The sequence below is a fragment of the Peromyscus californicus genome, unplaced genomic scaffold, assembly GCF_007827085.1.
Source record: "Peromyscus californicus insignis strain IS unplaced genomic scaffold, ASM782708v3 Scaffold_23__1_contigs__length_62951481, whole genome shotgun sequence".
Classification (NCBI taxonomy): domain Eukaryota; kingdom Metazoa; phylum Chordata; class Mammalia; order Rodentia; family Cricetidae; genus Peromyscus; species Peromyscus californicus.
The window spans coordinates 25031737-25047317 of NW_026294534.1; the positions used below are offsets into that span (position 1 = coordinate 25031737).

Consider the following 15581-nt stretch of genomic DNA (forward strand, 5'->3'; position numbering starts at 1 on the left):
TGACAGTCTCAAAAAAAAAAAAAAAAAAAGTCAAAGGAACTGCTGTTCAAATTAGCAGAAAAAAAATGTATTCACTATCAAGCAATATGAAGTCAGTTAAATAATTCATAGTATACCCATATAACAAATAATATACTGTAATAGTTTTTAAAACATGTTGCAAGACCCTCCATATTCTTAAAAATAGAGGGTCCTAAAGAGCTTTTATTAATGTGGTTTACATCATTAACATTTACCATTTTAGAAACTAAAAGAGAATTCTCAACTTTCATGAAATACTTTTAATTTTTGAGAATTTCATAAATGAGTACTCAATTTGCAGCATTTCCACCCCTCCCCACCCTGCCTCCAGCCTTCCCACAGTGTCCCCCCACAACTCGCTCTCAAATACATGACCCCTTCTTTAAGTATTGTTATACACGTAAACACATGTACATATAAAGTCCATTTAGCGTTGCTTTTATGTTCAGGGCTGACCACTTTGGATTGCATAACCTATTAGAAGGATGGTCCCTAGAAGATTCAATGCCCTCTCTCAACAGCCACGGATCACCTACGGTTCTTCCTCTAGAGGTGGGGCCTTGTGAGATTTCCTCCACCAGTGTTGGCATGTCAAGTGGTGATGCCGGTCTTGTCTAGGTGACTGAATCATTGAGATTTCATGGATATAGCTTTCATGTCATATATAGCAGTCACTATCCCACAGCAGAAGTCCTGGTTCTCTGGCTTCCACAATCTTCCTATCCTCTCTTCCACAATGTTCCTTGACTCTTACATGAAGGGATTGTGTTGTAGATGTTTGATTGGGGTTGGGCAACCCAAGGTCAGTTCTCTACATTTTGACCAGTTGGGGATTTCTATAATGGTCTGAGATGCAAAAAGACGCTTCGTTGATGAGGGATGAGAGATGTACTTCTTTGACTAAAAGGATAAGTGTTTAGAATGAAGTTAGACGTTTTACTGGTTTAGGAAAGCAGCGGTAGTAGGTTCTCCTCTAGGGTCCATGAACTCATCAGCCATGGGTTGTTGTTAGGTTCACAGTACTAGATATGAATTCCCTCCAACTAAGTGGGCTGTAAGCCCAATTAGACGGCTGTTGGTTACCCCCGAGATGTAAGTGTCACTACTGTACCTTGGAGCTATCCTGCCACACTGATCACAGTCGTGGTTCACACAGGCTTTACAGATGGATAGGACTACTGATTGCTTTTCTTTCTTGACAGTCTGCATAGCATCTTCCAGCACGATGAGAGCCAGTCCTGAGGGAGGGACTTCAATGTCAGTTCCAGTGGAGTTTCTCCAAACCCTGTGCCCGGAGGGTGTGACGTCTTCAGCAACAGGCTCTTACCTTCAAGTTCCCGGAGGCAACCACGCCTGCAAGCAGGAGCCTAGATTGTTTGGGGAGACTCTTGAACTTCCCTGACCAACAATGTGAAGGGAGGTTTTTCACACTTAGCATGCAGGATTTAGTCTATTGTTCCTGAGAGGAGCATTACCACCCAAGGTAGTATAACTTTATTTAAACCACACACACACACACACACAGCCAGGCCAGCCTGTTCTACATTGTGAGCTCTGAGCCAAACAAGGCTACATTGAGACTCTGTGTGAAGAAACCAAACCAAGCCCAATTATACATAGATCTATATTTTTAAATGAATCATAAAGTAATGCTTCCCTATGGCTTTTCAAACATGGTCAGTATTAGTTTCCCCCCTCCCTCTCCCTCTGTATCGTTCTCCAACCCACTGCAGTTAAAGTCCCTGCCTTGTTCTTCCCATTTCCCTTCACAGCACCTGTGTTATTTCCCCCCCAACCCCCCACTCCCAGGCTCCTTCTTCAACGCCCTCATGGTCACTTTTTACTTTCCTGGTTTCTGCAGTTACTCAGTATATGTGCAGTTACAAAGATATACACTCATATCTGAGAGGTTTTCCAAAGATTTATTGATTCGTTTAAAAATAGCCATAGTAAACCAGTTACACTTTAACATAAATACTGCTCCTTTTAATAACACATTTTCATAAAAACTTGTCAAGGATGGCACTGTTTCATTTCTGTAAATGTTCTCATTGTGTAAGTGAGTTTTGGAGAAGAGGCTGAGGTCCCAGTATCCCAGTCTTCCGCAGCCAGTCTCTTTGGACATGCTGCTTGGCCTGAGGTATAGCAGGAAACCCCAAATTCATACAAACATGTAGTTGAAAAAGACAGGCTATTTTAATAGCTTTTCAAATAACAGTAGCTATACCAAACCCATAGGTGTTTCTTAAAGATTATTTGTGGCGTGCAATAGGAAACTAGAGCCATTAGCTTTCATTCTTGGTTACACTGAGACTTTTTCCGCCTCCATTGGGTTACTTAGATGTTCTAGATATAGAAAAAGCTTTAAATCGTATCGAAAAATCAGGTGTTTATTTTATCCATCTCATTAGAAAAGTTTTCAGGTCAAGAAAAGCTGCCTAGGTTTCCAGCGAAGGATACAAGTTCACCAAGATTGTAAGTTCTACTAGAAATTTCAGCTTTATTACTGAGAATAAATACTGGTAAGTAATTTTCTTTAAAGCAACAAGCTAACTTCATTCGGTCTTGAGAAAATGTCTGCTAAATAACCAGGTCTAAAGAACCCCGCATAATTTTTGCCAGCAAGTTTTTGCTTTTCAATTCAATAAAAAAAAAAAAACCTATCCAATTCAACTCATAGTTCAAATATTTAAGCAGGGGTTTTCCTGCAGATGGCCACTGCACCCAGCATGAAGTTCAAGGCCATAGGGCACAGCAGCTTGTGTGTTGGAGAAATACGTGTTAAGGCACAGAAAAGTAGAAGTAACTAGAGAATGTCCATGACATAGTCAATGGGAGCTACCTTCTGTAATAGGAAGCAGAAGGATGAGAACATGGGCATTTTTATGTTTTAAGTATAGTTTGAGAGTTTTATAATAAGGTTCATTCACATATTACGATTAAGAAAATGAATATATAAAACTTTGGCAGGTTACAAAAAGCAGCTTTTGATTATCTCCTAATGGAACTTTTTTTTCAACTACTCTGAATTCAAGCATGTATTTCTTCTTTTTTAATAACAGCTCATTTCTATTTACAAAAGAAGTTATTCAAAGGCTAAAAATAGATTCAAAAGCTATATGGTGAATTGCTTAAAGTTAAATAACAAAAGTTTACCCAGAACAGAGTTGAGTTTTAAATTTTTAAATTGTTTGTGAAACATAAGACATACTAAATTTTGGCATCTTCAAACATTGAAGGCACTCATAGTAAATAAAGAAATGAAAATTAAACGTGTTTAATATTCAGTGTGGAGGACACTGCTTTACTTGAGAACTCATAGACATTCTGTAGAAAATGCACAGCATTTAGTTGCTTTTATGACTGGAATCCTTTCAGCACGTCCCCCATCTACATGGAAGCCAGTGTGTCACTGACTGGTCCAGGGCACTGGTGTTGTCTGGCAGTGCACGTACAGCATCCGCACAAGAAAGTAAGGACCATCCGTACGTACCACGGGCCTGCTGTCTTCATTCACAGGACACTGTCCCGGCAAGTTAAGACTGCTTCATATCAATCAGTACACAACCTCTCCCCGTCCTCCATGTCAAAGAAACATCCTACATTTCCCACGTCCATTACTGTGGGAAGTAGCGTGACTGAGACACGAGACAGAGAGACAAGGGCTCTGAAGGGAAACCCAACTTCGCACGCCAGGTTGTACTCGGGGTCTTAGACAATTCAGATGCCTTATCTCAACTGCGAACGGGCAATTAAGGACGCCAGCTGCTCCATGCTTAAGTGCATTTTCCTTTGGACCTTAAGAAATTTCAAAGTTAAAATATTTCTTTTCCTTCTTTACAGGAATAAAGACAGTAGGACACACAAGTCATCCTAACTAAAAAGACCTTTCTTTTTTGTCTTGGCCACTGATGAGGTGCCCATCTCAGCTGAGGGCATACTTCCTTTGGTAAACCACTCAGGTAATCTTCTCTTTGACACTTCAGATGACGTCTATCGAAAACAGAAAGACAAAGAAATAGTCATACAACGGAAAAGCCATAAGAGCTGCAAAAGTAACTCAGACATCCTGAATAATTCTCCTCAACCAAACAAAATGAAATAGAAATATCTATAGAATTCTTGTGGGGGTGAAAAATCTAATAAATAAATAAAAGAGAAAAATTATATCGTTTCCTTCAGCAGTTACTTAAAATTCCATTACCATCCCCTTTAAAGATGATTTGTTTTTATTATTAGAATGTGTATGTGTGTGTGTGTGTGTGTGTGTGTGTGTGTGTGTACACACGCGCACATGCATGCTACATATAGTACAACGCCCATGTGGAAGTCAGAGGCATCTTTCAAGGGTCCTTTCTTTTCTTTCTAGCATGTTGCTATGCCACGTACTCCACGCTAGCTAGCCTACAAACTTCTAGGCATTTTTCCTGCCTCTACCTCCCTATCACCATAGGAATGCTGGGATTACAAATGCATGCCACTGGATCTGCCATTTTCACATGGGTTCTAGGAATCAAATGCAACCATCAGCCTTACATAGTCAAAAGCTTTTATCCACTGAACATCCCACTGGCTTCACTATTGTCTTTCAAGATACTCAAGTTCAGGCACTAATTTGCTAAGTAAAAAACTGGACATTATTTCTGATCTACATAGTATGTATGACACGTTTATTTTGGGTTGATCACTGTGGTGAATTTAGGCTAACACTCATCTGGCATGCACAAGGCCCCAAGTCCAAGAGCTTTTAAAGAAAACAATAAAAAAAAAAACTTTAAAAGATGATGAATGTGATGCCCTAGGAAGGCATATACACATGTATACACAGAGAGAGTTTATTTGAGCACATGAAAAAGAAAACAGGTTCTGACACCCGTGGTAGCAGAAGGCCAGTAGACTGACTCAGTCACGGCTCCTTGCAGAGTGGCCAGGAAGCAACAAGCACTCAAAAACACTCACTGAATAAATGAAAAAAAAAATCTTTGCTTTGTAGATGGCTCTGAGAATTTCCTGATGACCATAGATCCCCTTCTCAGAAAAAGACCAAGTATACACATGCATAACACTTTGCATGTGATTTTAGGGTCACATCTATCAAATTCCTTAGGACCTGGTCAAAAATCCCTGAAAAATAATTTAATAACACAAAAGGAATGTTTTGTGCTATACCATCTGCACATGAAAAAACAAACAAAAATGACTATTTGAAGTAGGTAAGTGCTCTACAAACGTACAACAGTACAAATATGAGTATGATGCTGAGTCACCAGAGTCTGAGAATAAAGCGCAGAACTCATGCTAATAAGAATACTCCTTAGAGCCGGACGGTGGTGGTGCACACCTTTAATCCCAGCACTCGGGAGGCAGAGCCAGGCGGATCTCTGTGAGTTCGAGGCCAGCCTGGGCTACAGAGCAAGATCTAGGACAGGCACCAAAGCTACACGGAGAAACCCTGTCTCGAAAAAACAAAAAAAAACCAACAACAACAAAAAAGAATACTCCTTAGAACTTAGCCAAGTTAATTTACTTACTGGATGCATTTAAAGGTTTTTATAATAAGGTAGCTTAATTTAAGTCAAATGTGCCTAAGGTATAATTTATACCATTTCAAGAAAGATGACTTTATATGTTTTATCAATTAATTTCTATATTTTATTGTGCTTTCTGCCTTTAAAAGGTTTCAAAATATTCACAGGTAAGGAAAAAAAGCCAAAGGTAATTAGGAAAAGGAATTGTATATTGAAATTTCATAATGAATATTAAAATATTAACATTTTATATTTAAGAAAACAAGATAATACACAAAGCTAACTAAAGTACAGAATTTTAAAAGACCAATTTAATTTTTTTAAAAAATCAGGCCGGGCGGTGGTGGCGCATGCCTTTAATCCCAGCACTCGGGAGGCAGAGCCAGGCGGATCTCTGTGAGTTCCAGGCCAGCCTGGGCTACCAAGTGAGTTCCAGGAAAAGGCGCAAAGTTACACAGAGAAACCCTGTCTCGAAAAACAAAAACAAACAAACAAAAAAAATCAGTTCTCTTTATTTTTATACTATTGAGAAGAATAAAAGTCCAATGCTAGAAACCCTACTGAGATTACTGTAGTGCTAAAATGTAGAACCTCATTTCTAACACAAGTGTTAACAGCTACAAGCTACCACACGAAGCTTGCTGTGGGAGAGCTAGAATACTTTCAATGAGTTATTGAAAGCTCAGCAATAACTGTAAGTACGTCATGTAGACCCTGGAGGTATTAAAGATCAAACCTTGTTTTTTTTTTTTTTTTTTTTTAAGATAGGGTTTCTCTGTGTAGTCCTGGCTGTCCTAGAACTTGCGCTGTAGACCAGGCTGGCCTCAAACTCATAGAGATACACCTGCCTCTGCCTCCTGAGTGCTGAGATTAAAGGCATGCACCACCACCACCTGGCTAGCAAAATGTCATTTTTAAAGCATTTTAATATCATCTAAAATAACACTGAACACATATTTTTTTCTAACAATACAAAAGACTCCCTATGTTATGCTCATAACCATAACCATCCACCTGTAGAGTACAATCTTCATACCAGAACATGAGAATCAACTAGGGGGAAGCATATATAATCAAATTTGTCTTCACTTCCATAAATCATATACGTTGTCATGATACACAAAACTAACTCCATTAACTACATCTCTGGAATGAGGTGTATTTCTCCAGATCACAAAGCCAATACAGGTAAAATTTAAGCTGAGATTCTATACAATAAATTATACTTCCCTTATTTCGTTTTAAAAACAGCTTTTCTTGTATATTTTGAAAAGCAAAGGGAACAGAACACACAGATTTATATATTACAACAGATCAAAGCATATCCACTGAGCATACAAAGAGACATTTTGTAAACACTTTACTTGTAACTAATACCTTGCTATCAGTGGCTGCGTCCCTGCTTTTCTTGAAGCTCACACAGCTCTCTTCAGAGCTGAGGAAGCATCTCTTTCTGTTGGGGTCGCAGGAAGGCTGGCTTCTGCTGTCACCACTCTCAAGGGTCTCAATTACCATGTGGATAAGGTACGTGTCGATGTTTTCAGGAACTAACATTCTAATAAGTTTAACTTTATACATATCTGCAAAAGATAAGAAAGCCAGACCAACCCAAGTTAAGGAGAACATTTAGAAACCTATGAGGTGAACATGATGAAACACTATGTGCAAAGGAAGAAAACTGCCCAAGAAAGTTTTTGTCTTTCAAATGGTAACATCGTTAAGGGAAATGGAGTAACATCATGGTTTCCCCCCACTGACTCCTCCCAAGCCCTTAGCTCCAGAACAGGTCAATATTAAGGATGTTACATAGTCATTCTTTAAGCTGTCTTTTGAGAATAACAACAACCATGCATAGACCCTTTGTTAAAGGAAACTGTGCTTCAATTTCCAAATACTGGTTACAAATTAATTTCCCTTAAAAATTTATTCTTAGGGCTGGAGAGATAGCTCAACAGTTAACAGCGCACATTGCTCTTACAGAGGATCCAAGTTTAGTTCCCAGCACTCACATCAAGTACTTAAACCACCTGTAATTATAATTCTTGCTGCAGGGAATCTTATGCCCTCTTCTGCCTCTGTAAAGACCTGCACTTGTGTATGCATGAACTTACACACACACACACACAAACAATAAATTTGTTCTTTTAAAAATTACTCTTGATAGGCATGGTGGCACAAGCCTTTAATTCCAGCACTCAGGAGGCAGAAGCAGACAAGTCTCTGTGAGTTCAAGGCCAACCTAGTCTACAAAGTAAGTTCCAGGACAACCAAGGCTGTTACACAGAGAACCTTGTCTCAAAAAAACCAAAACAGCCGGGCGGTGGTGGCGCACGCCTTTAATCCCAGCACTCGGGAGGCAGAGCCAGGCGGATCTCTGTGAGTTCGAGGCCAGCCTGGGCTACCAAATGAGTTCCAGGAGAGGCGCAAAGCTACACAGAGAAACCCTGTCTCGAAAAACCAAAAAAAAAAAAAAAAAAAAAAACCAAAACAAAACAAAAAAATTACTCTTAAACTATAACTAATTGATATTTGTGAATAATATTCTAAGATAATTACATCAATAATATATAGCATAACAAACCACATCGGTTACATAAAATGCTTATCATAGGTGAATTTCCAAGGAGAATATGTTCACCGTGATATTGTTTTAATTAAGAATTGGAGATGTGCAATGCTCAAAGTCAACTCCATCGTATACATAGGACAGAACACCCGTGACAGAACTCTGTCACAGGATTTTGCTTTCAGAATGAAGGAGCTCACACGTGTGGTGGCAACACAATTAACTGGTGCTGTATCAGTTGGTCACATTTACACACCGTGGAGAGTCTTCTACAGATAAACTACTACCTGTCATCGGAGCACATCCTCTCCTTTCCACATCATACTCATCTTCAAGGTCAAGCACAAGAAAACGAAGCAACCCAGAACCTACTTATTCATCTCCACTTAGTTTATAAAACACATCAAGCATTCCTGCCACTCGATTCAACTCAGTGATCAGAAGTCAAGAAATTTTTGAATGACACTTTGAAAACATGAATTTAAAATGTTGATATTTCCAGGTTTATTTCTTCTTTTCTCCCAGAGACTGTGGCTTGCTACTCAAGGACTCATGCAAAACAGATTTTTTTTTTTAAAGGCACAGATAAAAATTATAAATAACTAACAAAACAGTAGTGCAGTTGGCTACCTACATACATTCCAGGCTTAAAATGTAAGACTGGTGCTAAGCATCATCTGAGAAAGGACTATGCACTAAACATGTACTAAATCATTAATGAGATTATCCTGTGAACCCAATTAAAATGGTATTTGTTCTGGGCCGATGCAACATTCTGATTATCACACAAGTCCCACCAGCGCTGAGCAGTACTCCGCTCTGTGCATACGGCAGGCTTGACTGTGAGCGCCCATTGTCTTCAATTTGTCTTTACCATTGTGCTCCAATGAACATTATAGTACATGCATTTTTCCGTATCTCTGGATTGCTCTGAGTGGGGTTGCTGGTTCCCAGGTTACATACATTGCAGCTTGATATACACTGGTAAGTCACCTCTAAATTGTGCTCTATCTAATACTATAGCCATTAACCAAGCACATGCTACTGAACATCTGGAATTAACTCAAATTAATTATTAAATTTAAAAACCAATACTATACCAGTCCATTTTGTTCAACTTCAAAGTTTCTGAAAGCTAAATACAAATCAGTATTTTTTTGATGTTGCTGTTTTCTCATCTAGCCCAAGTTGGCCGTGGACTCACTGTGCAGATAATAAAGACCTTGAGCTACTAATGCTCTTGGCTCCATTTCCCAAGCTCTGGGATTAACCCATGCACCAGCACACTGGCTAAAGGATTTCTAATTAAACTTTAGCATCAGAAGACATGTTATAAACATAAAATGCCTGACTGAAAAGGCTTACTAGAGAAAAAATGTATAGCTTGCTAAGAACTTTAGATTAATTCAACATTGAAATCATATTTTAGTATACAAAACAGATTAAACTCTTATTAAAATTAATCATACCTATTAAATTTTTAATGTAGACATTAGAAAATTAAGTTGTCCTTGTGGTTAACATTATATTTCTATTGGGTAGTGCTGTTCCAGAGAAGTCACTGAATTTTCCCATATTTCAATCAATTAATATAACTATACTGTATTATATTCATTTTCTTCTGTGAGTTATTAAAATTAGATAATGAAAATATACATCCTTAATTTTATGGTGTAAGTATAGTATTTAAACTATTTTTTTTAGAAAATAATCAAAATACTGAACTATAATAATATTATACTAAGGTTTTTTGAAAAGAATCTTACTTCATTTTTGAATAAACTTTACTTTTAAAATTAAAAACATATGTTAAAAAAGCTATAGCACACAAACATTTACCTCTAGGTTAACTACTGATAGTGATGGTATATATAGAGTTTGTATGACTGTAGGTGTCATTGGTACTTTACACACTTCTGCAGGCGTGTTCTATCTTTAAGCTACAACTATCTTGAAGTCATCCTGCATGACGGCTTAGTCACTTGTATTAACTCTACCTCCTGCCACGCCACCCTCCCGCATATCCTGGAACTTGAACGGTAGCACTGGCTGTACCCCTTCGGTGTTTTAGCGAGGTCATGTCACCCCTTTGTGGAAGCTACCCTTAATTTTCCAGTTCCATGCACATAAAGAATAGGAGAAATTATTCTGAGTATTGCCTAGGTACCTCATTAAAGAGCTTACTTAACTTATAAGCATAGTTAAAATACTAAAGGTAATAAAAGAAGTTTGAAATTATATAAACATAGACAAACTAATAAAAATCACAAAAACACAAAGCTACAGAGTGAAAATCTAGATGGGAAACAAGAGTGCACAAAAATAAGATTTCAATTCACAATTACTCTATTTTTGAGTTACTAGTATATTATAAAAATACAGAAAAAATTTCAATTTGGGATTGTGTAAAATTTAAATTTCAAACAAACTTGTTCATTAAAATACTGAAATAGTTTAAAAGTTACAAAGTTGGTCCTCCCTATACATATGTACACTGAGAACACTAAATGGACTCAGTAGATTCTGTTTGTGGGGGTGTATGTGTGCATGTGTGTGCATGTGCACATGCACACATGTGTAATAATAATTAAAAAAGAGGTCATGAATTTGAGATGGGATGGAAGAGACAGCAATGAACTGGATAGGAGAGAGAGAGAGAGGAGTAGAAATGATGTAAAAACAGTATTTGTGTATGAAATTCTCAAAAATAAAAAATTGATTTAAAAATTAATCTTCTAACATCAGAAATTGAAATTACTAAGCTCACACTATAGAGGCACTAGTTATGGTAGACAGTATTTAAAGGCATTAGAAAACATTAAAGGGAATAAAATTAATTTGTTTTAGTCAAACAAGAGACTTAATAAACCTGAATCTTAATAAAAATTATAATTTACATGTTATTTTGATAGCTTTTAAGTTAATTTTAAGTTATTTGGCAGTATGACTTAAAATGGCATTAGTAAAAATTAAAACTTGGTAAATCATCAATCTTCTATATGATATTAAAATTACTTTTGCAGTTCCCTAGGCCCCCATCACTGTGCAAAACAGATTGGGAATGTGAAAGAGAAAAGGGTTTCTACTTGTTTCTTGGTCAAAAGTTCTATAACTTTATAATCACAAAACTTAGAAACTAAATTAACAGCAACTCAACTCTTTACCATAGCCAAGTCAGACATTTTCTATAGACACGTGGTAATGAGTTGAGTTAGAACAGTCCTTTTTTGTTGCTGTTATTCAAGAATATTGCTCAACTATTTAGTATATAAACACGCAAAAGACCACCATAGCTTGGAGAATTCTCAAAGTCACACGCTTCTATAAAATACAATTTACCATTGCTACCTGTTGGCTCTTCATCAAAGCCCCAGGTCTCACAACCTGGTTTCATCAACCATGGACAGGGTATGGTGGTACATGCCTATAGTCCCAGCACTCAGAAGACTTAGTCAGGAAGAGGATGAATTCAAGGGCAGCCGAGACTACACAGCAAGACCTTATCTCAAAACAAACAAAAAACATGTACTAAATGTGTACACACATTCTCCTTACTATTTCTCAAACAATACATTGTAATAACTGACATAGCATTTAATGGTATAGTAACTACATATTATATGTGATATAATGTGATTTAAAGTACAGGATATGTGTTACATGCATTTGAGTGTTACATTTTATAGAAGATTCCTGAACATTCACAGACTTTTATATCCCTGTGGAGACACGAAATCAATACTGAGGACTGATTATGTGGTTTTTGAAATCTTCCTTTGTATACACTTACTTAATAATTTCATATATTCTTTTTTTCAAGATTTGTATTTTATGTGTATGACTGCTTTGCCTGCATGTATGTATGTGCACTGTATGTGTGTACATGATGTCTGCACAGACCAGAGCAGGGCACCATATCCCCTGGAATTTGAGTTACAGACATTTGACCGTCACCATGTGGATGCTGGGGACCCAACCTGGGTCCTCTGTAGAAGCAGCAAGTGCTCTTACCCAGTGAGCCATCTCTCTGGCTCCAACCTCATAGATTTTTAATTAACTATCAAAAAGGATAGAATATAAAAGTAATGAGCTTTAAAGGGTATTTTTAAAATGCTCTTAGAGATTAGCATTTACTTCACCACCGTCCTTCACTAATGCCACTATTTACTATGTACGATATACCAAGGCTGGTATCCAGTGTACTTCTCACAATTTTGTAAAAGATAAAAATAGTATTCCTTTCTGTTTCATACATGAAAAACCCGAGACCTGGAAAGGTTTGGGTCATGTGCTAATGGTCCTAAAGCATGAACTGATAAGACTGACTCACTGGTGTGTCTTCTGCCAAAGCCTTTGCATCTACCTGTCTAAACTAACTCCATCTGTCAGTCCATGGTTTCAGGAAGGCAGCCAATCAGCAGCAAACAGGATTGTCAATATTATTTTTTAAAAAGGAAGCAATGTTGCATAACATTGCCCAAACATGTTATCAAAATGTGTCTGAGTCCTAAGAGACAATGGATTTCTGGCCGAAATTCCAGTCTTTAGCTTTCCCTAAAACAATGGATAAAGACTGGTACAACCTTAATCTAAACCTGCATGGTAAATGCTATTCTCCTCATTCTGCCTTCATGTCTAACAGACTGGTCAGATGTCAGGAAGACTCATAGTTTTCTCATAAGATGACTCACAATCGAGTTACTCTGGATATTTTACCACAAAGTCTAAGATCTGGCCCTTGGGTCTTAAAGCTTATGAACTTAAAGTTACCCTTAGCAGATCCACGTTGACCAAGTTCCAAAACTATCAATTCATTAACTTAGAATTATAGATGCACAAGCATCACTCTAAGCCTCAAATTTGCATGTCTAGACATGCTTTCTCTATACCCAGGTCTGTACAGAAAATCAAATTATAGCTAGACTGTATTTGAGAAAAGACTCTCACTAGGTAATTCTGTTTCTTTATCACTTTACAAATTCTTGGGGTGGGGGACACAATTCTAGTTGTTTCCACATGGGAAAGAATTTCAGGTAATAAAAATAAGAATTCACTGTTTTGTTTGTTTTTAAGATGACCATTACTCTAGTCTAACAGACAGAATTTTTAAAAATCAGATGTACCATTTTAACGCTCTGACTGTATACTTGTGTATTTAAGAGGAAAATTCTCTAATATGCCTCTCCTTTATTTCTGTAAAAAAATGCATCACTTCTGAAACATCCCCACGAGGCAAGCAGGGGGCTCAGCTCTGTGGCACAGCTGAGGTTCCTCAGTGGGATGAGAACAAATGATTTTTGGGGGGGTGGTATGGATGTTTTGCCTGCATGTACAGTTATGCACCATATTTGTGCCTGGTCCCCACAGAGGTCAGAAGAAGGTGTCAGAGCTCCTGGAACTGGAGTTACAGGTGGCGATGGGTCACCATGTGGGTGCTGGGAACTGAACCTCTGTCTTCTGAAGAACAGCTGGTACTCTTAACTGGCGAGCCGTCTATCAAGCCTGGAGAAGATGCTCTTCTACTGGAGCTATAAGGTTGCCATGCCAGCGACCAATGCCACTGACTGCTGTTAGAGAGAGAAACCAGCAGCAGAGACCCAGAGACGTTGAGGAGAAAATGAAGAGCAGTCAGCTGCTGGGAAGGACTATGGAGAAAGATGGAGTTTTAAACATGCCTCATTTGGACATGAGTGGGAAGATTATCATCTGAAAAGAAAGAATTTTTTCAGTATACTTTCTGTTGAGGAAGAAAGAATTTTTTTTTTCCTAAAATAAAAAAGTCACCCAAGGCAAGTTTCACCACAGCAGAAGGGTCAGCACTGTTAATAGGGAACGGAGTGAAGCACTTGTTTACTTCATCTGCGTTGACTCGGGTCATTAGGCTGCAGAGAAGGACTGCGCTCATCACCTGAGTTGACGGGAGGGTTTCGGATAACATCAGCAATAATCTTCTGAACCTCTGGGGTCAGGCCAGCTCGCTCCATATCCAGGGGGTAGCCAGCTTTCACCGCCTGGGCTAAGTGCATGCCAACTGCCGTGAGAGGCAGGAGTCTATTCTCAGCGATGCTGTGCTGCAGGAGAAGAGGAAAAGAGCCAGTGAGTGAACACCTTCCTACTGCATCTCACAGGGAGAAAGTAGCTGACATCTTCAGGAAGCACACGGTGGCTGAGAAATAAGCAATGGATAAAAATGTTCGTTTTAAATATTTCTTTAAAACTACTATAGCTAGACCTCCACAGATTCCACTCTGTATACTGATTAAAAGAAAATCACTCAACGGTAGCCAAAAATGCAACCCCCTCTCCCTCTGTATTCACTTTAAAAGCTATTTGGTGTCAACCATCAGTCACCTTATGTAAGTCGGATAACTGTTACAATTGTTTGAAAATATAGGAAGCTGTGCTGTAAGGCTCTTGAAAGTGGACACGGTGCTTTGGCTACATGAATTTCAAAGAAGACAGCTCCTAAATGCTCAGTGGTGATGTAAGACTCCAGAAACACTCTTTAGAAGGGTCCTGAGAAGACAGTAGTGTTTTAAATAGGCTCTGTTTATAAAACAGTAGCTACAGTTTAACAAGGATGCTTGCTCACTCTTATTATACTACTGAATTTATGATAATGATGACCAACTTTGGAAAATATGTCTATAAAGCTTTTTAAACAGATGTGGCTCCAAATACATTTATAATATGTATTAGGTAAATACGGTTTTTTAACAAAAAGCATTGATACTCAATTATGCTAACATTCATGATATTTCTTTCAATATATTTAGAAAGTCTGAATTCAGACTGTGTGTGAATGTTGATTCATTCACAGAGCAGACCATCTAGGACATTATTTTCATCCTTCACAAGTAGGTGTTGAATTGCTTTCATTAAATGTCTACTCTTTTCCATTAAAAAGTATGTACCATGTGTGTATAATATCAGGGTTATTTGATACTAGGCATCAAATTACCTCCAACTAATTGTATTATTGCTCATCACTAATTAGTCCTCAGATGCGTTTAATTTTTGTGGTTAACTAGCAAGACCCTCTTAAGACTCCAGGGAGGTATAGATAATCAACAATCATTTTGCAAAATCAAACACTACTGCATAATATCATAAGACATAAAGATATTTCATTCAATGCATCATTAATCATAAAATGTAATATATTTTATGTATAATTACTGAGTATTAGAATATTCTTTATTCACAAAATTTGGAGCCCATTCCAAACTTTCTTGGTAACCATACTCACTTACTGTATGTACATGGTCAAATCATACATATAAGGTATATTCAACAAGTACACATTACTGACTGCTTACACAAGATTCAACTTACATTCCTACTAACCAGGTATTTTATTTACAAAATAGCTAATGGAATCACCTGGTCTCTTGGCTAATGGCTTTTCTAATTTTAAGTGAGGAACCTGACTATCTAGATATTTTAAGTGAAGAATTATACATTCT

The 15581-nt window shown here is 37.8% G+C and overlaps 1 protein-coding gene across 3 annotated transcripts in view; it reads right to left on the reverse strand.

Moving 5' to 3' along the window:
* Positions 1 to 1924: 1924 nt before the first annotated feature.
* Positions 1925 to 15581, reverse strand: part of Wrn (WRN RecQ like helicase) — a 111470-nt gene continuing 97813 nt past the window's right edge. For all 3 annotated transcript variants that reach the window (XM_052751977.1, XM_052751976.1, XM_052751979.1), the window contains 3 exons: positions 14024 to 14186; positions 6927 to 7129; positions 1925 to 4014 (listed from right to left, as the gene is read on the reverse strand). In XM_052751977.1, coding sequence (XP_052607937.1) covers positions 3895 to 4014; positions 6927 to 7129; positions 14024 to 14186 — 486 coding nt within the window. In that variant the 3' untranslated portion in view covers positions 1925 to 3894. The remainder of the gene's footprint in view (positions 4015 to 6926; positions 7130 to 14023; positions 14187 to 15581) is intronic.